The sequence below is a fragment of the Scedosporium apiospermum genome (assembly GCF_000732125.1).
Source record: "Scedosporium apiospermum strain IHEM 14462 chromosome Unknown SEQ_SAPIO_0109, whole genome shotgun sequence".
NCBI lineage: Eukaryota > Fungi > Ascomycota > Sordariomycetes > Microascales > Microascaceae > Scedosporium > Scedosporium apiospermum.
In genome coordinates, this window is record NW_015971810.1 from 101,609 (window position 1) to 119,797 (window position 18,189).

An 18,189-nucleotide genomic window follows, 5' to 3' on the forward strand; every position below is an offset into this window, starting at 1 on the left:
CACCCGTGAGGAACTAGATGCAATGCATGAGAAGGAAAAAAAAATCGCTTCTTACAGAGACTATTTATAATGCAAAGGACCTAGCGAGAGGTTTATGCTACTTGAAATACCGATGGTCAGCTCGAAGGAGCATAAGCCAGCTTCCCCATGGGGTTGGAGGGCAATGGAGGCCCAGCACGCACAGACGCTTGACAACAGTCGGGAATCGGGATCCAGGAAATGTGGGGGGTGTACGGGGGAATTTTGCGGGGAGCACTTGAGCAAGAATTTTGCGGGGAGCCAGAAGTTTGTGGGGGAGGTCGGCGGGGGAAAAGTGTTTGCGGGGCGACTGCAACCCTCGGAAAGCCAGTGGGGCCATCCGCATACTGTACATCCCTTCTAACGGTGGAAGAGCTGCACGGCCGTACTAATGCCTCACAATGTTGTCGGCCGCTGAGTAAGAGGTTCACGAGTGTCAGGCATACTCGAGCCTCGGAATTGCCGGAGGCGAGGGGGAGTGAATGAGAAAGTATGTACCAACGAATCGCTAGTAGACATGCTGTTCAACTGCTGTTCTGGGGCCGTTTATGCTACTGGTAGGATTCCATAGATGCTAACTACAATATGTCTATAATCCGAATAGAGTACAATTGGAACTTAAAGAGCTATTTCACATTAGTCGCCCATAATGTCGTCCCAAATTCCATTATTCGTCGTCCACGCCGCTGCAAAATCTGCATCAAGAGTTGAGAGGTCCACGTAGTTTAACAGTCCGCCCAAACTTTCCCAAGTCCATGGCCCATTCCCGGATGGCATCTGATCGTCCGTTCCGACCTCGGCATGAATTAGCTGCGCTTGAGACATTGGTATACTCTGGGTGGGCTGTGGAGGTTCTGCATGTTGTTCGAGCCCAGGCTCCGGCTCCGGCTCCTGACCACTCCGTCCACTCTTCGTTCTCAGTGCCTCTGCCCTTGCAGTTCTCGCCTTCCGTAGCAACTTCCGCACAGGTCTCCAGAGCGGCCCTTTCTTCGCATCAGCAATAGTAGCTCCCATAGGCGGTAGCTCGGCGTTGACAACTCGCCACGCGCGCTCGACGAGATCGCCGTCTACCTCCACGCATAACTCCGCGAGAGCCACGGCCAACGGGTGCCACTGTACATATCCATCGAACCACCAGCGGAAATGGGGGCTCGAAGGGTCGCGCTTTAAAAGGGCTGTAAGCTCGAGGATGGAGATGGCAGTGAGAAGAATTGTGGGGCGGGAGATCCGGGGAACTTGGAGACAGGGGCCTGAAGGCGGGGGACGCTGGAACGGGTATTGCAGAGAGAGCCAGACCTTGAGGACAATGATGCGGACTACTGTTGGTGTGAGGCGAGCTATGGCGTACACTTGGGCTGTAGTAGTTGCCGGATTTGCGGTGGAGCAGCTGTTAGTATTGACCGCGGAGGGGAGTGGTGGCACAGAAGGCGAAGGAGATTCGAAAGGGGGGACGAAGAGGGATTCGAGATGCCTGGCTTGACTGAGAATGGAGTCCTCGCTTAGCGGGGTGGGGCCGGGGGGTAAGGCCGCTAAAAAGGGAATCGGGCCCGCACTCTCCACGCTGAGGCTGAGAAGCGGCGGATGCTTAACGGCCCCAAAAAAGCCAGAGCCCATAGCCATTCCCAAGAAGAAGGAGACATCGGAGGGTCCTGCCTTCGAGGCTGGCTGCTCGCACGACTCTGGCCCAAAGTCGGCATCGTCGATGTTGGTTGGTGGTTGAGTGTCGTAGGAGCCCTGAGGGATTGAGGCATCAGAGCCGCGATCTTCAGCAGCACGAATATCGAGGATGATGAGGGCCCACCACAAACGGCGGCGGAGCTCAGTCTCAAAAGGGGTGAGGGCAGTATCGATAGGCCTCTCACGATGAAGGGAGAAGGCTCTGGCAAGTCGTATGGCCAGGGCCAGGAGCGCCCAGGAGCGCCGGCTTGCGTCGTGGGAGCGAAGGATGGCCTGAGGGTTGAGCTGTCAGCCCAGCATCGGATACCTGAGGTGGTAAGACTGTGATAAGGGTGAACATACGATGTAGAGAGTCAGGGACTGTAGGGACTTCAAGTCGTCGCTGTTGAGGTAATCTGCTTTATTTAGAGCTCGCTCAGTGTTGTGTTTATAACGTTCGACAAGGACAGCTCTATCTTCGCCAAGGCGGGCGAGGCATTCGTCGGGTGATAAGGAAGTGACAGCGCCAAAGTACATGGCGAAGAAGAGAGCCTCAGTCGCGTGAGTGATTGGCCTTGAATTTGCTGACGCTGCAAAGGAGTTGAGCTCTAAGCTTGTCGTCTGGCGATGGAGTATCTTGAGGACCGGATCTATATTTCTGAAGTAAACATCGCACAAGAAAGATATGTGATCCTTAGAGGGATGTCGTGCGTCATCTGAACCCGTGGTATTCGGAGGACTGAAAATCAACTCTGAGCATAATCCCGGCGTTGAATGGCTTTGTGCCTGGCACTCTGGTCTTGTCCAAGAATCTTCATCCGAGTCGCCACAATCAGAGTGCTGGCCCAGAGCTTGTCTGATTCCTTCCACCTCATGACAGAGATTGGACCAGAACTCAGCACAGAGATATTTCGAAGGAGGCGTCGCCGATTCAAAATTTCTTCCGGGAGCATTACACCTGTCCTCGATGATCCGCCCCCGTTCGTACATGCTTGATTAGATGTCGAATGTTCCCCGGGGTTCGAACCGACAAATAAATCGGCTCCACCACCATTGTTGGCTGTGGCGGCCTCAAGTTGGCTAAAGATGTTCTCGATGCGGTCCACACGACTAGACAGGTCACTCTTTGCACCTCTCCTATTCGGTTTATATCGTTTTCGAGCTGGGAAGACGCAGTGCAGTGACGAGCTAGCGCATTGTAGGCAAATAGGATCAGTTTTATCGCATTTAATCTTTCTCTGCCGGCAATTTGAGCAACTAAGAGATTTCCCGCCAGAATCCTGGTTTCGTCGTAGGGGGGCACTCATGCTGGCAGTTGATGCTCGGGCTAACTAGCAGGTATCAGCGCTCTCTACGTACCTGATATTAGAATCTGTAGCTGGCGTATAAAGACGCGCATAGAGAAGAGTACAGTTACGTCGTTAGAAGATGACTTACCCGTTATTCTTCTTCGTTGTAGTAGAAAGGTAGACTTCTTTATTGTTTATTTATTAAGAATTATTCAAAAGGGTAAATTAGGGAGTGCGGGGACCCAGGCTAACGACGGCGCCGCAGGAAAACATAGGATTTGCTTTGAAACACGTGACGGGACGTCCTATTACTACGCTATTGTTATGGAACAGCTATCAAGTTAGGCTTGTTGGAGCTTCTCGGGTTAATTTATTCTGCTTCAACTGCTCCAGGATTCTGTCGCGGTTCCAGTTATCCTGCAAACCATGGAAGCAGTCCGACCACTCCCTTAATGCAACTAGGAGTCCCGGCCGTCGCAAGACCGTCAATTATCCAAAGCATGGCGGTTATAACCGTCGTGCCCCCGAGCGTCAGGTTCCTCCTGCCCACTCAGTCGATTATGAACCATGATGCAATGTTTCCCACCATGGAACAGACCTGAGAGGCGATGGCGATCTTTAAGCTCTCTGAAGTAGAATAACCCACGAGTTGGATGTAATGCAGATTATACGATAGCACAAAATAGACGCCACTAAGCGCTTGTATAATAAGTGGTGCAGCAGCGACCATGGTGCGGCGTAGGTTCGACTTGCGGAAGCATTCCATGTAGGGGACTTCTCAAATTTCGTTACGGCTTTCCTCAAGAGCTATCTTGATAAAGGCGATGCGTTTTTCAACCTCCTCAGCTGTCAGACGAAACCGCTTGAGAGTGTGAATGGCTTTTTGATCCTTGTTTTGAGTCAAGAGCCGCCAGGGAGATCTCTTTTGCCGTCAGTAAAATAGCACCGAGTAGAAAGTAGATCACAGAGACACACTCTGGCATAAAGGGGAGCAAAATAGTAGCAATCCCCGTCATAGCGTATTGCCCAACAAATGCCCCACGGTATGCCCATCGACCGGGCTGGTTTCCTTGACAGTTTATGATCAAGTAGACCATGAAAGAGCCCAATATGAACGAAAAGGGGCCTGCTGCGGTCAGAATACCACGGAGCGCGAGCGGTGCAATTTCACCAAGGTGAAAGTAACCGAGGTCAGAGCACCGACGGCAAATCCGTTCAGGAACTTTCCTCCAAAGAGGAGTTGGTTCGTCCTTGCGACGGTTTCGAGTGTGATGCCGACAAACAAGACAACGTAGGAAATTCGAATCATCGGTTTCCGCCCGATCTTGTCCGGGATAAAACCGGCGGCAAAATTCCCAATTATAACATCAAGGATTAGCAGGCACAAATAAATACATGGCAAGGGCATACTTACGCGGCCACGGGTCCTCCACTGTACGCAGACTGCCATTTCGCGGGAAGGACGTAGTTGCCCTCGTAAGGTGAGCCGAAGGCTTTGCGAAATTGTGGGATACTGAGAACAAAACCACCGGCCTGGTTATCGAAAGCTGTCACCAGGAAAACCCAGATGCAATAAAAACACCAGACTACCGTCCAGGGATGTCTTATCGCAGCCTGACGGACTGTCTCTTCGTGGTCTTCCTGGTTAGCCAAGTGACCAATCTGACTGGTGTGAATATCACCTGTCTCGAGCTGAACGTCAGTTGGTTTGTCGTTGGGCGCAGAGTGATATGCCATGACCTGCTAGATCTTGCAACAGAAAGGGGAATAGAAGGAGATTATGATAGGAGCGGTGAGTGGTTGCGAGATCGTGACAGATAAGTGAAGTTATAAAACTCCGTCGCCAAGAGGAGTTTAGGGTTGCCATTGCCGAGCTGAGCTTACAGATCTGATTCCGCATGAAGGAGGCGTAGAGTGCGGGGAGACCCCATGGGGATGGGTCTGGTGAGCATGAACTGGAATTAGTCTGCAAGGTGCAACGTCTGCATGTCCCAAGGATGTACCACGGATGTCCCACATTTCCCCGACATGCCCCGCACATGCCCCGCATCTCCACAGACGCCGGAGGGGTTTTGTGGGGAAATGAGGGGGTTCAATGTTGCCACATAAAAAATTGCGAAATCAGGTTCCCGAGATCCATGATTGCTCTACCCTTCAACTTTGTTCGTCCTTCTCGAGCACCTACTATGGCACCCTTTTCCGTTATGTTCCGAGGAGCTCAATTTGTTGGTATAACTGGGTCTGCATGGCTATCCGGTAGGTGAAAGAGTGATTGTCGTTAGAAGAACAGCTGACTTGCTGACACTTGCGCGGTCAAGGAAACATAGCCAGTATCTCTCTAATCACCGTTCCTTCGCTCCGGTCCTCAACCACCAAAGATGGGGTGCCTGCTGCGACTCTCGCTAAGCAATGGCGATATATCTATGAAACGGGAAAGTCCCAGAACCCCCCCATCGCACTCGCGACGACCTTCGCATACCTCTACCTCGCCTGGTCGGCTCGCCGTGTCGGAGGCAAGAACCAGATGCTGCTTTATAGTTTTGCGGCAGCATCCACAATTGCCATCGTACCTTTCACACTGCTTATAATGCAACCCACTATCCGAAGACTGAGCTGGAAAGCGGAAGGTCCAGCTAATGCTCCATTGGACCGATCTGACGAGGATGAGATTGATAAGCTACTTGTGAAGTGGTCAAATCTCAATCAGGCTCGAGGGCTTCTGCCCCTGATGGGCACTATCTTCGCCTTGGCTGCTGCATTGTAATATAGCTTACCAGAAACTACATAGAAACGATAAAGTAACTGTTACGGAGACCTAGACCCTCGCTATAGTATTATGTTACTAGGGGTCTATACCTGGCCCTACCCTACCTTCTCCCTCGCATCGGAAGCCTTTCGCTCTGAAGGAGGAGATACTTGAGCTTTGGTTACATGATAGACTCGCTGCTGGCCTTGTGACCCTTTGTAGTTGCGCCGCTCCTTATTTTCCCTCCTTATTATAGAGGAAAGAAAAAGAGGAAAACGAGACAGATACGCGTTATATATGCCGGATTATTTACCGCTGGGTCTATAATCTGTCCGCAACACTTATTAGTGGGACTCCTTCTTGATCTTCGCAGGTGACTGCAAAAGTCCTTGATGGCCTGTGTCCCGTCTTGGCTAGTAGGCGCGGGCACCCATGCCGTCCCAAGTGAGAGACTGGCCATGGTGGACTCCAATACGACGGACTGGCTCCCCGCTCGTTGCGCATGTGTTGTGCTACTTTGGAGACTCGTTGTAGAAAACCGGACTTTCTTCTTTTCCGAGCCCGAAATCGCCCGGGAAACAATCGAAGATGTTGCCATGCAGCCTTTTTGCACAGGAATCGCCGGCCGGAGTACCACTTCATCCCATTGCCGCGACTCTCCCTCATCATCCAAATCAGCAGCTTTTTTATGAGAAACCATCAATCGAAAGTGCAACTTCCAGAGAATCTCCTCTTCTTTATCTCTGGGAACTATAGTTGTCGATGGAGGAAGAATTTGGAATCCAACATCATGGATTCCCGGACACGCACATGTGATGGTTGCTCTCAGCGCCTCGAATATGCTTGCCGATAGGTCCCGGACAATCTTGGGTAGTCTGCTGTGCGATCGACGTCGTCTTTCGGGCTCCAGATCGGTGCTGGATTTGGTGAGAGGCTCCAGGTTGAAGACGCCGTCGCGAATTCTTGTTAATATAGCAACTCTTCCATTCGCCTACAGTAATTATTAAGGGTTGCAAGAATAGTAGCGAAGCAGTCTGTGATTCACGGATAACAGGTCGACTAAAAGGCTTGAAACATTAGGTTTGCCTCCTCCTTGCCTATCACGTTGCCAACTGTAGGGTCCCAGATAATATGAAGACGTTGTTGTATAAAGAAAGGAAAAGTTATCTGGAAAGGAGAGACTTGGCTGAATACACCAGTTCGCAGATCCGTCGGGCTGGGTTTGCCAGCGTTGACCAGGCAATTTGCACATATCCACGCGGTGCAGTGACAGGTTATGCGGATAGACAAGCGGTGTATCCCGAGGGCACAAAGAGAAAAGAAAAAAAGAAAAAGGAAAAAAAAAGACAAAAGAAAGGAAAAGCGGGAAAAAAAAAAAAAAAAAAAAAAAAAAAAAAAGAAGAGTCAAATCCAGTTGAATCGCCACTGTCAACAAACACACCCATACATGTGATGGAAAACGCTCGCTGGCCTTCCCCGACGCAATATCTAGACGCACAGTCCAACACACAGGAAATCGCAACGCAGACCGTCAAGTCTTCTCGAAGACTTAAAAGGCGTAGTCTATTATGCAGCATTAATATGACTTTTGTCGTATGTTATTCGGTGAAATAACGTCGGGAAGACCTGTATCAAAGGCCTCCAGTTTGCTAGCATACGGCGTCATAGGTTGACGGGTCTGCGAATGACGCGTTGATCGAGTTGTCCTTAAACACTTCTACCAGGCTCGTTGCTGCACCTGTTAGTACGGCAACCAGCTCGGCATTTTGATGGACTTACTATTTGGGTTGTACGACGGCCAACCGAAATCCTTTAATCCCCGGCGCGGATTCTTAATAAATGCAACCCACGCCTCCTGCAGGTAATCTTGGGCTTGAAGTTCGTATGGTTCTGGGTCGCGCTGCCGAACGTTATTGATTGTGCCAAATACCAACGCAACCTCGGCTAAGTAAATGTTAGCCCTGGAGAAGAACGAATGGTTTGGAATTGACTTGCCCCCGTGATAAGCTTTCATCCAGTCGTAAACAACGAGTGAAGGAAATTCACCGAAATATCGGTACCTCCAAGATGGGACGTTATGGGACGCCCATGCGCTATAAAGGTTAGTCGGCTAAGTATCAGGCGCAGCAGCAGGAGCACTTACTTAGCTTCCATAGCAGTAGGACAATTGTACCAGTACGTAGTCAAGAAGTCGTTGATGGTCTGATTGGCAGGCCCCTCTGGCGTGAAGTTGGTCAGGGCATTGCCCTCCTTGTCGGTCAAGCCCCTCAGAGCAGGCTGGAGGGATTAGCGAAACGTTAACGAACGGTCTCCCAGTTGACTTGCTCACTCACAATTTTGGCAAACTTTCCCGCCGCAGCAAGCGAAAGATACGTGTCCTGACTAAAGACGGTAACATTGTCTATAGTAGGGAGCGTCGCAGCTACGCCGATGGGGTTCAGGTCCTCTGGGCTTAAAGTCCTTTTCAGTGTAAAGCTGTCAATCTCTTGCATGCATGTAAGCTCTTCTGTCGAGTTACTTGACCGGCAGCCGACTTTTTCGGCAAGATTAGTCCACTCAGCAGTATCGTCAGGAATTGGAGGCATCGTCAAGGCTTGTCCGCTCTGCATAATGAACCCTTGCACTATAGGATCATTGGGATAGGCGAAGGCATATATGCTCGTGCTTATTGAACCAGCTGACTGCCCACCAAGTACCATGCGTTTCGGATCACCCCCAAAGGCGGCAATGTTGTCTCGCAGCCACTCAACTGCGAGTCTCAAGTCCCGTATGCCTGCATTCTTTTCAGGTAGCGCGGGCGAATTTGCGAATCCGAAGATGTTCATTCGGTAGCTAAACTTTTGTTAGCTTTGTCTATAGCATTGCAGGCGTTCCTTGACTTGCTTGATCGATACAACCATGATATCCGGATGGGCCTTGACCAGGTTGTGTCCATTATAAACTGTTCCTTCGTCAGTAAATAGCCCCGCGCAAGAACTGTGGGCGGCTTACAGGGAACAGAAGACGACCCTTCCGTAAATCCGCCTCCATACATGAACACGAAGACTGGCTTCAATCGTCTCGAAGGCTCAGCCGAACCCCAGATATTTAGCGTAAGACAATCCTCGGACTCTCCTGTAGTTGGGGTAAGAGAAGTTGCGCCGGCTACGGCCGTGCGCTGCTGATAACAGGATAGACCAAACTCCGTAGCGTCGATCACCCCTTTCGCCTTCTCTTTGATCGGTTGCGGCGGTTTGAACCTCAGCGAGCCCAAAGGTGGCTGGGCATAAGGGATTCCCAGGAACGCGCGTGTCGCAGCGTCGGGATAATAGCCCCGTACCGTGCCCGAAGTTGTGTCGATGATGGGGCCTTTGGCGCACGCCACCGCCGACACGATTAGGCAAAGAATAGATGTTAAGCGATGTACAGTTGAAATCGCCATTTTCTCGTTTGTTTCGAAAGAGCTGTCAGGATTCAGATGGCTTCACATCTAGAGGTTGGAAGTTGGGACTGGAATTTGGGATTGTCCTCCAGGAATATTTATAACAGGCGTGGAGCTCCAGGGAAGGAACTGACTGGCATCGGCTTACGGCAAAAAAAGCCTTGCCGGAGGAAATATCAGAGAAACCCGGAAAGAGTTCAAAGATTTCCCTTCGTCTTACGGCGGCGGCGGAGGTGTCGATCAGTACTCAGGATCACTCCGCCCCCTGAAGCAATTTTACTCGTTCGGGGCATGAAGCCTACCTCAGTCTCTCGGAATTAAAAAAAAATTCTTGACTAGTACGACAAATACGACTGAGAATGACGCGCAATTGATCCTAACCGAGAAGTTGGGCCCAGCATGGAATTCTTCAACGGGAACGATGTAGTTGATCGCCGGTCTTGGCCACAAAATTTTCCCGATTAGGCAAGTGGGAAGAATTGAATCGTCGAGAAATCATGCTGCCGTAGTCAGCAAATTCAATCTCACAACGGAACGGCGAATCTGAAAGACCCCGATGTCTCCAGACATTATACTACCTCAGGTAAAGTCGTCTTGCGGAATGGGCACATGTTCGAAACAGGAGTCGCAACGCCGACTTAACACTTAAGGAGCATTCGCTCTGTTGTTAAGGGATGCTTCGATTGAGGATGTGCCAGAGCACCTTCGCCAACATGAAGTTGAACATGAGCATGTTCAAGAACGGCACGCGTATAACCTCGGTCAACCAGAGTGGCATCAGCAAAAACAGTACAAACATCCCGTCAGGATTCTCGGGGTTTCTGCACTTGCGGATCAAAACTAAAGAGGCTTACGGTGTGGCGTTCATGGATAGAGAGACGTTCGAATCTCCTTGGTGGTTATTACCGACTTTTAACTATTGCCTTGGCCATAGCAAATTAGATGCATTTAATCCACCGGTTTTGGGCAATGATGTTAATTGGCACCAGATGTCTCTGGCAGGAATTATGGAGACAGTTAGCCATCTGTGCGGTTGGAATACCAGGTTCTGGATTCCTCCATGCTACAAGACAAGATTAGACGCAAAACATGCCCATTGAGAAGAAGCGTGCTCTCAAGAATTTTGGAGACGGGCCATCAGTACCTAATGATACTTTATTGACATGGCCAAAATCGCAAGTATCAGAGGCACTTCCAGGTATATAGGAAGTCAACAGAGCTATCGCCTACTCCCACACAGTATAGGGCTTACGAAGGGACAAACAGAGTTCTACGCGTATGATTTTCATGGGTTTGACCCCCGACCATAGCATTGCTCAGTCTGTCAATTCCGAATTTTCCGGCCCCGTCCGGGTTGCTGATGTGGGTGCCTGGACTCCACTCATTGAAGGCGAAGTTCAGCACCTTCCATGTCTCCCGCTCGATACCCTTTTTCCTTCTTGGTACACAGTTCAAGCTCGCCGTATGTGGCTTATCCTGTAAGCCCACTCAAATTTTCATCTTTTTGCCTTCTCAGATATTCCCATTTCGCAGTACGGACACCTATACGGTTGCCTAGTCTGGGCTTATCTAACCCCGTCACCCGCCGCTATGGGTCTCGCGTCAGATGCTCTCTATTTTGCTCTTCATCCGAACCAGCTAAGGGCGATAATTCAATGGTATGTCTAGATCCGTATACAGAATTCCTGCACACGTTGCACGACTGGCGAAGCTTACTGACCAGTGCTCATTATTCCTGGTAGGAAACTGGGCCACCGTCCTATACACGAGAGAAAAGAAAGCCACGAGTCCGCAACAGCCAAAGTCTGCTTCGAGTTCCTGGATAAGACCGGTCAGCTTTAGCTCAGTCGTCAAGGAGCTACACCCTGAGCTACTATTGCCCGTGTGTGTGTTCTACCTGATACTGCGTGGCCTTGATACCATTGAGGACGATACCTCGATCCCTCTCGACACAAAGGAGCCGCTTCTTCGAGACTTTAAAGATTACCTGGATCAGGATGGCTGGACCTTTACCGGTAATCGCCCGGAAGAAAAGGACCGCCAATTATTGGTGCAGTTCGACAACGTCATTACCGAGTTTAGGAATACGAAACCAGCCTACCAAGCAATCATCACGGACATTACCGATAAAATGGGAAATGGCATGGCCGATTTCGCGCGAAAGGCGGCCTCCGGGGATGCCGGCGTCAACACTGTCGAAGAGTACGACCTCTATTGCTGGTACGTGGCTGGTATCGTCGGCGAGGGTGTGACTCGCCTCTTCGTCGAGGCCGGGCTGGGTGAGGGAACCTTGATCGACCATGTCCATCTTTACAAGTCGATGGGTCTCTTGCTGCAGAAGAACAACATCATTCGCGACGTCCGTGAAGATCATGATGACGGCCGCCGTTTCTGGCCCAAAGAGATTTGGTCAAAGCACGTCGATAACTTTGAAGACCTGTTCGAACCTGAGAATCTCGAGCTTGCCCTCAACTGCAGCTCCGAGATGGTCTTGAATGCTCTGGGGCATGCGAACGACTGCTTGTCGTATCTTGTTGGCTTGCGCGAGCAGAGCGTGTTCAACTTTTGTGCCATTCCCCAATCCATGGCCATGGCCACGCTGGAGTTGTGTTTCCGTAATCCAGCCATCTTCCAACGAAACATCAGAATTACCAAGGGAGACGCGTTCCAGCTGATGGTCGAGTCCAGCCAAGATCTTGAGAGAGTGTGTGAGGTCTTTTGTCGTTATGTCCACCGAATTCAACAAAAGAATAACCCCAATGACCCCAATTTCTTGAAGATCAGCATTGCTTGCGAACAGGTCAGTACTCTCATGGTTCTCAGTTGGTTTCTTAGCAGGTGGCTGACTCTGTCTAGATTGAGAGATTTGCTCAAGATCTGGCACCACAATGCGTCAAAGTTGCCAAGGGGAAGACTTTGGCCGCCGACAAGGGGCAAGTTCAGCATCAGGCCGGCTTCAATGAAGAAATTCGGTCCACTACTGGACGAGTGCTTGCCGTTTCAGCAGCCATCTCAATATTGGTAGTAGGAGCCGCCTGGCTCCTGGAAGCCCGCTTTAATGTTGCCTGACCTCTTACCAAGGCAGGAACTCAACAGTGGAAACTTGCCCCCTACCCTCCTTTGCTACCACCATGACCGCTTATCTAAGTGAGGAATTACGTTCGACTATAATTACTGTATTTATATCATTTGTAGCTGTTATTCTTTCCTATTTCCCGTGATATTCCCTACCTCATTCTCCAAAGTTAAGCAGAAAGTCACATAATATTTTATACGTGTAAGGCAGCAACGTTTATTTCCAAAGGTACCGATCGAATTATAGCAAGCAGGCCAATCATCCCGCCTCTACTTCGTAATAGTCACGTAGAAGGAATATAGCCAGGGGTAAACTACACGCGAGGACATCGTATCCAGCGAGTCATCTTGTTGGGAGCAATCGCTGCATGCGCGAAGTCTAGTGCTACGTTGCTGCCTGATTCGAGCCGTCGATAGCGGGTTTCGGATTTCGAGCTTCGGGTAAACAAATATCCGTCTATACAAGAAAGTCTCGGCAAAGTACCATGTGTAGAATAGAACTAATATGCACTGTCGGCTATGTTGTGCGTCTCGGAAACGTTTTCTCAAGAGTTTGGCAAGGGAGGAAACTGATTTCGCTCCTAGTTGTAGTGACTTAACTGGAATTAGGACCGGCCAACGGGATTTTATTGCTCCTTATGTCTCCTCCTGAAGTATCCGGGCCTCTAGCATTATCTGGTCTTCCCAATTTTGGGCTGAAGGATATCCCAAACGCATGACGAGTAGCCCTTGGGTCCCCTGGGTCGTCCAAGTCTCCTCACTCGACTCCACGTGCATTTTCCGGCCTCGACCAACAATCAAGAGGTATGATTGCGTCACATCTAAAGAAGATTGAAGTTGAAGAATATCATTCATCATTAATAGTACAGTTCATTAGATTGCTTGCTAAAAAGAGAAAAGTAATTAAAAAGCCGTAGTAACTTAAACAGAATTCTCACGAGAAACACCCCAATCTTTCATCGGCACCAAGCTCGTCTCATCAAGGTACCTATATTGCGGATCAAACCTCTCCTCGCTTTCGCCCCTCCCATCCAAGGCTCGTACGCGGCTGGCCACTACACTCGGGTTCGTCACGATGCGAGCCTGGTTCTTCGTCGGGCGCCGAGAGGCATGGTAACCGGCACCATTCTCGGAGCGACTCACGGTGGTTTCCCGGAAGACGGTGAACATCCGGGTAAGGGCCAGGCGCATCGTAGGCATGCATGAGCACATGATTCCCACGTTCATCTCGATGACGGACCAGTTGGTGATGGACCACTGGTCCCAGGTTTGGTTGTGGGAGTTTGCAAAGGTCACTAATGACTGCAGTCGGATGATACTGACTACAGTGATACTGGAAGAAGGCAAGAGACGGGTTAGAGCGATATCGAACCCAGAGAAAAATAAGGGGTTGGGATAGGGAGGTAAAACTTACAATGCGCCGACGCAAAACATTAAGGCGACGCCAACCTTCCTTTTCCAATGCAGCTGTAGCTTCGGCAGCTTGCTCAACGGAATCGCCAGCATCCAGAAGTCCAGGATGATACTGACAATCGCATTTGCCCAAGCCAGCGCATTGATGTTGATACACTTGCCCTCGTGCTCGCCGTCCCACTTCGTCCAAAAGTAGCTGACGGGAGAACACTGAAAAGCGGCGGCAAAGACAAAGGCCACGCCGAATAGGGCGTTGATGATCTGCGTGGCCCAAAGGATGCGCCGGGTGCCAACCGTTCGGAAAATGCGCAGGTAGAAAAACAAGAAAGTCGTCTTGAGCAGGGTTACCATGGCAAAATAGAAGACTTCCATGATATAGAAGAAACGGCCGAATCGCGTGATGGTATCGAATTGCAGTGTCCATACGTCCCTCCCGAGTCCGTTGGGGGCCAGGCCGTGGCAAGCAATGGCAGTGCAGGGGACTCCGACGAGGGTCGAAAGGAGGCAAAACCAATCATCCATTCCGAGGCCCATTTGCGTGAAGAAGTAATTGAAGCACAATCGGCCGCCCACAAGAACCCCGGTAACAATGCCGAGAGCGGCGGCAACATTGTAGACATGTTGGGTCTCATCGCGAATGGGTCTATCACAGAGTGTTTCGGTTGCATTTTTGGTCGCTGAAGAAAGATCGTTTTAGCTTGTTTTCTTTTCCTTTCTTTTTGCATATTCCCGAAGTCCGCATCGTGGGGGGCAAGGCACAGGACGAGGGATTAAAAACATAGTAACAAGATCAAAATTTAACTTACTCAGAGCCTGCTTCGCCGTGCAAGAGAGCAAGATACATTGCTGTGCCTGCTCGTTGAGGTCGGCGTCAGCGCAGATACATGTCTGGTTCGTGATAGAGCAAGGCGAGTTCGACACCGCCGTTTGCAGGCATCCGAGCTAGAATGTGTGTACGGTTGAACTTTAGTATACCGAGTTGCCCGAATTCTATCACCAAGTCGGGATTGTAGAATAGTATCAACCTACCGCGCAGTCAGGGAGTGACGAGAGAGTAGCAAGCGGGCCCTGGGCGAAGATGGGGTCCGCAAGGCCCAGTAGGCCCAGTGCTACAAAGCGTAGCAACGACTTGAGTCTCATTGAAGGCAAACCGGGGGATATCGCAGTTACGGGGCAGGTAATGGGCCAATTTACTATCGTCAGATCGACTTTGTAGGAGTCTCGCCTCCCTTATTCACTGCTTGACGAGACGTGGGCTGCCATAACGTAACTATCCAAGGAGGATACGACGTTAAGAGTCCAAATCGAAGGACTGATAACGGAGAGCTACGGTGGTATTATAAAACCCACAGAAACGACCCAAGTGACAGTTCTTCCCGCTAAGCGACATGCAGGGGACATGCGGGGTGTTACTCTCAAGGCAAACAGGGGCAGCTTCATTCGGACAGATCAAGGCATCACCCCACACATCGCCTCCACTTCACCAGCAAAACGGAGTGAAACGAGCATGTGATGCACGTTGCGAATTCTGGCAGAACTTGGCAAAGACTACCAAGGTCGGTGATCGACTGATCTGCTGCTATCTGAGCGTATTTGACAAGACTAAAAAAAGTCTAGCTCCAGACGTGTTTCCTCCATTTTTGAGAAACTGTGCACTAGCGTGAGTATGAGGCCGTTTGGCCTAATCAGATTTGGATATATGTCCGAGACAGGCCACCAATACGACGGGTCTCTCCCCCACGTTGCTGCCAAAGCTGGGGAAATCTTCAACAATGGCCGACGCAGGACTCCGCTGTGGCTTGCCTCGTATAACGCCACTCCTCAGCTGGATGAGCGACGATAGCCGTTGTTTTGCGGGCTCTCTGAACTAGCTCCAGCCTGTGCTTGAGAGCCACACTTGCATCTTTGCGCTATGGTCTTGATCTGCAACCTGGTTGGTGCAATGCAACCCTAACGGCAGTCGTTCGAGAAGGAAAGGATAAGTCAGGCGGAGGAACATCCAAATAAACTTAAATGTGTGACTGCTTTCCGTATTCGGACGTGTGGCGCTGTGATAGAAAAACGCAAATCCCGCTTCGAATTTGTTCATGAAACCAGCGAGGCAAATGCAGAACGCCACGCCCCACGATTATTGGTCAAGATGAAAAGCATCCCAGGGGAATCATGCATTTCATCATCGGAGAAATGGCATCCTTCGCTCCATTATCCCTTGCGAGAAGAGATTGCCAGAGACTGGTAAGCTATACCTAAGATAAGTGTCATGTCGATCAGAGGTGTCGAGCATGCGTGCTTGAGGCCTCGCCTCGTGGAAAATATTCGTCAGTCGATATGGAGACTTTACGGCGTTACTCTCAAAGTATCCGAACTCCGATGTCAAACTCTCTAAATGGACATGTTGTGGTTGTTCTCCCTGTCAAGACGATGAAGCGAACCAATTGCATCATTCAAGTGACCTTCGAAGCTAGTGACGATGCAGGATTGCCGGCGGAGATTTCCTGGCTTTCGGCAGCAGACTCTTCCCGGTGCATATCTTACTCTATGAACGTGGCGGAGAACCTTAAATAGACATGGCGTGGCTCTCGCGTGGATCTGAAGGTGTTGGGTGCGCTTAAAACCACATGTTAGGAGTGTCGCTGCATGTCTAGACCCGATTCCTTGGGCCCAGTCGGTGAAACGATGATGGATCTGCGGAAAATATGGCAAGTTTAATAATATGCTGCGTATTTATTAGAGAGTTGAGAAAGAATGAGAAGTATATGCCCTCTTGGTCTTTTCTGCCCGAGTCTCGTCCACGCAGTCTTAGTATTTGCAGGAAGTACACTTTGCATTCTACTCACGAGCCCAATACGCCGATGAACGAAAGGGTTGGCGGGCATAGACAGGGGAATGGAATGGTAGATGAGGACGACAGGGACGTTGGACTATTAACAGTCAGGCCGATGGCCACCAGCTAATCCATGATATTGTGTGCCCTTTTCGTCAGGCTTGACGTTCTTAAATGTGTATCTTGATTCTTGATTCTTAGAAAGATGTTCAGACATCACCAAGTTTCATGTCGAAACCTCAGCTTGTACCATCGACCGGGCAGCTCAGCCGAAAGCACAATTCGCACGATATGTTTCGTTCCCCGTTGACGGTGTGGCTGGCTAGGGGAGCGTCATAAACTACCTAGCTTGTTGGTTCTTCAACGCCTGCGGCTTCCCGTTCGGCCAGGTGATGCCGATTTTTGCCCTCACTGTTCTCCATGGAAGTATGACCAGAAAGTTCCGACTTCCGTGTATCTAGGATCTTCGTATCACCTAACAGGAGTTTCAAGCTGGCAGACTTCAGCATCCAGCCAACTTTGCCAACCTTCGTCCCTCAAAATGGACCGCACTCGCGCCTCAAGCCACTCCGTATTACCCCAAAATCCCCAAGACGCTTGAAACCGGCACCAATCAACGAGAGCCGTCTCCCAGTGCCGCACGAACTCGTCCCACGAATATGTCCACGGGCTATTCGCTGGCTGATAGCGCAGGAGTTCTCGATGGTACTGCACTAGTAACTTCTTTTCGCCTCGGCCCATCGCGAGCTCCTCCTCGGAAGATTGTGTTCTAGCGACGAGCAACTCCAAGGGGACTGAGCAGGTCAATAGCTTTGCCAGATCGCAAACTCCCTGGCCGAGGCCTGCGTACTGGAAATCGAAGAAGGCCACTTGGTCGCCTAGTTCTGTTGTGAAGAGATTTTCTGACTTTACGTCGCCATGGATATACGTCTCAAAAGGCCTCCCTCGAGGGGTAAGGAATAGTGCCACCTTTTCGGCGATAGATTGAGAACAGCCACCGTTGGGCGAGCAAAATGCACGGCTCCATTCAGATTCTGAATCCCCCAGCAAAGATCTGTATTCCTTTCTCCGAGTGGCGAGATAGGTATACCCGCCATTCAACCATAGCTCTTCGCCTCCTGCCTGTGGTTTCACACGTCTGCGGTTCGCCTCTTCGAGCGGCGGTAAAAGGAGCTTATCGAGGTCTCCTCTTGGTAGGTATTCCCACGAACCCCCGTGGAATCTTGCCAGCCACCGGAGGGCAGCGTAGACTTGCGTGTCAGTGAGAACGCGCCGGCTCTCTCCCATTACCGTGAACTTTGTTCTCAAATCTGTCATGACGATAGCTGTCAGGCCCTCGAGTTCCCCGGTGCCCTCTCGCCTTTTCATATTTCGAGTCGATGCCAAGCATCTCGCGACGGCGACATCATCTTCTAGCCGAGGCGCGATTTCCTCGTAAAAGTACTGCTCGACCTCGTAGCTTAACATCTTGCGGATGTGCCCCTCATCGTGGGACCCCAAGTCAACCGGAGGAGATACCAGCTTCAGGATAAGGTGGAAAATGTTCGGGTCTTTCGTTACTCCAGACTGACCACAGACATGGCGTAACCGAGCCGCTATCTCCTCGTTAGAAGTTCGAGCGACAACTGCGCAAATATGGCCGTAACCGGCCCATAGTGTCTGAATCTCGGAAATGCTAACCAGATCGAGGCCGAGCCATGACAGCATGATCTCGGCTACTCGTCTAGGATCCGTTGTATTAGCCATT

The 18,189-nt window shown here is 50.6% G+C and overlaps 4 protein-coding genes and 1 pseudogene across 4 annotated transcripts; 1 reads left to right on the top strand and 4 right to left on the bottom strand.

The window, feature by feature from the left end:
• Positions 1–654: 654 nt before the first annotated feature.
• Positions 655–2,211, bottom strand: SAPIO_CDS6940 (uncharacterized protein; the record flags this gene model as incomplete). Its single annotated transcript, XM_016788905.1, has 2 exons — positions 655–1,968; positions 2,038–2,211. 2 exons carry the CDS (start codon positions 2,209–2,211, stop codon positions 655–657), a joined length of 1,488 nt encoding a protein of 495 aa, XP_016641429.1.
• A 5,147-nt stretch (positions 2,212–7,358) lies between these two features.
• Positions 7,359–9,130, bottom strand: SAPIO_CDS6941 (uncharacterized protein; the record flags this gene model as incomplete). Its single annotated transcript, XM_016788906.1, has 5 exons — positions 7,359–7,441; positions 7,489–7,670; positions 7,853–7,986; positions 8,043–8,541; positions 8,748–9,130. The coding sequence occupies 5 exons, from the start codon at positions 9,128–9,130 to the stop codon at positions 7,359–7,361; spliced, it is 1,281 nt and encodes a 426-aa protein (XP_016641430.1).
• A 713-nt stretch (positions 9,131–9,843) lies between these two features.
• On the top strand, positions 9,844–12,199 carry SAPIO_CDS6942 (uncharacterized protein; the record flags this gene model as incomplete). Its single annotated transcript, XM_016788907.1, has 3 exons — positions 9,844–9,919; positions 10,873–11,930; positions 11,987–12,199. 3 exons carry the CDS (start codon positions 9,844–9,846, stop codon positions 12,197–12,199), a joined length of 1,347 nt encoding a protein of 448 aa, XP_016641431.1.
• A 927-nt stretch (positions 12,200–13,126) lies between these two features.
• SAPIO_CDS6943 (Uncharacterized protein) lies at positions 13,127–14,758 on the bottom strand (the record flags this gene model as incomplete). Its single annotated transcript, XM_016788908.1, has 4 exons — positions 13,127–13,538; positions 13,620–14,295; positions 14,425–14,560; positions 14,648–14,758. The coding sequence occupies 4 exons, from the start codon at positions 14,756–14,758 to the stop codon at positions 13,127–13,129; spliced, it is 1,335 nt and encodes a 444-aa protein (XP_016641432.1).
• Positions 14,759–16,913: 2,155 nt separating this feature from the next.
• SAPIO_CDS6944 lies at positions 16,914–18,188 on the bottom strand (annotated as a pseudogene; the record flags this gene model as incomplete).
• Position 18,189: the final 1 nt, after the last annotated feature.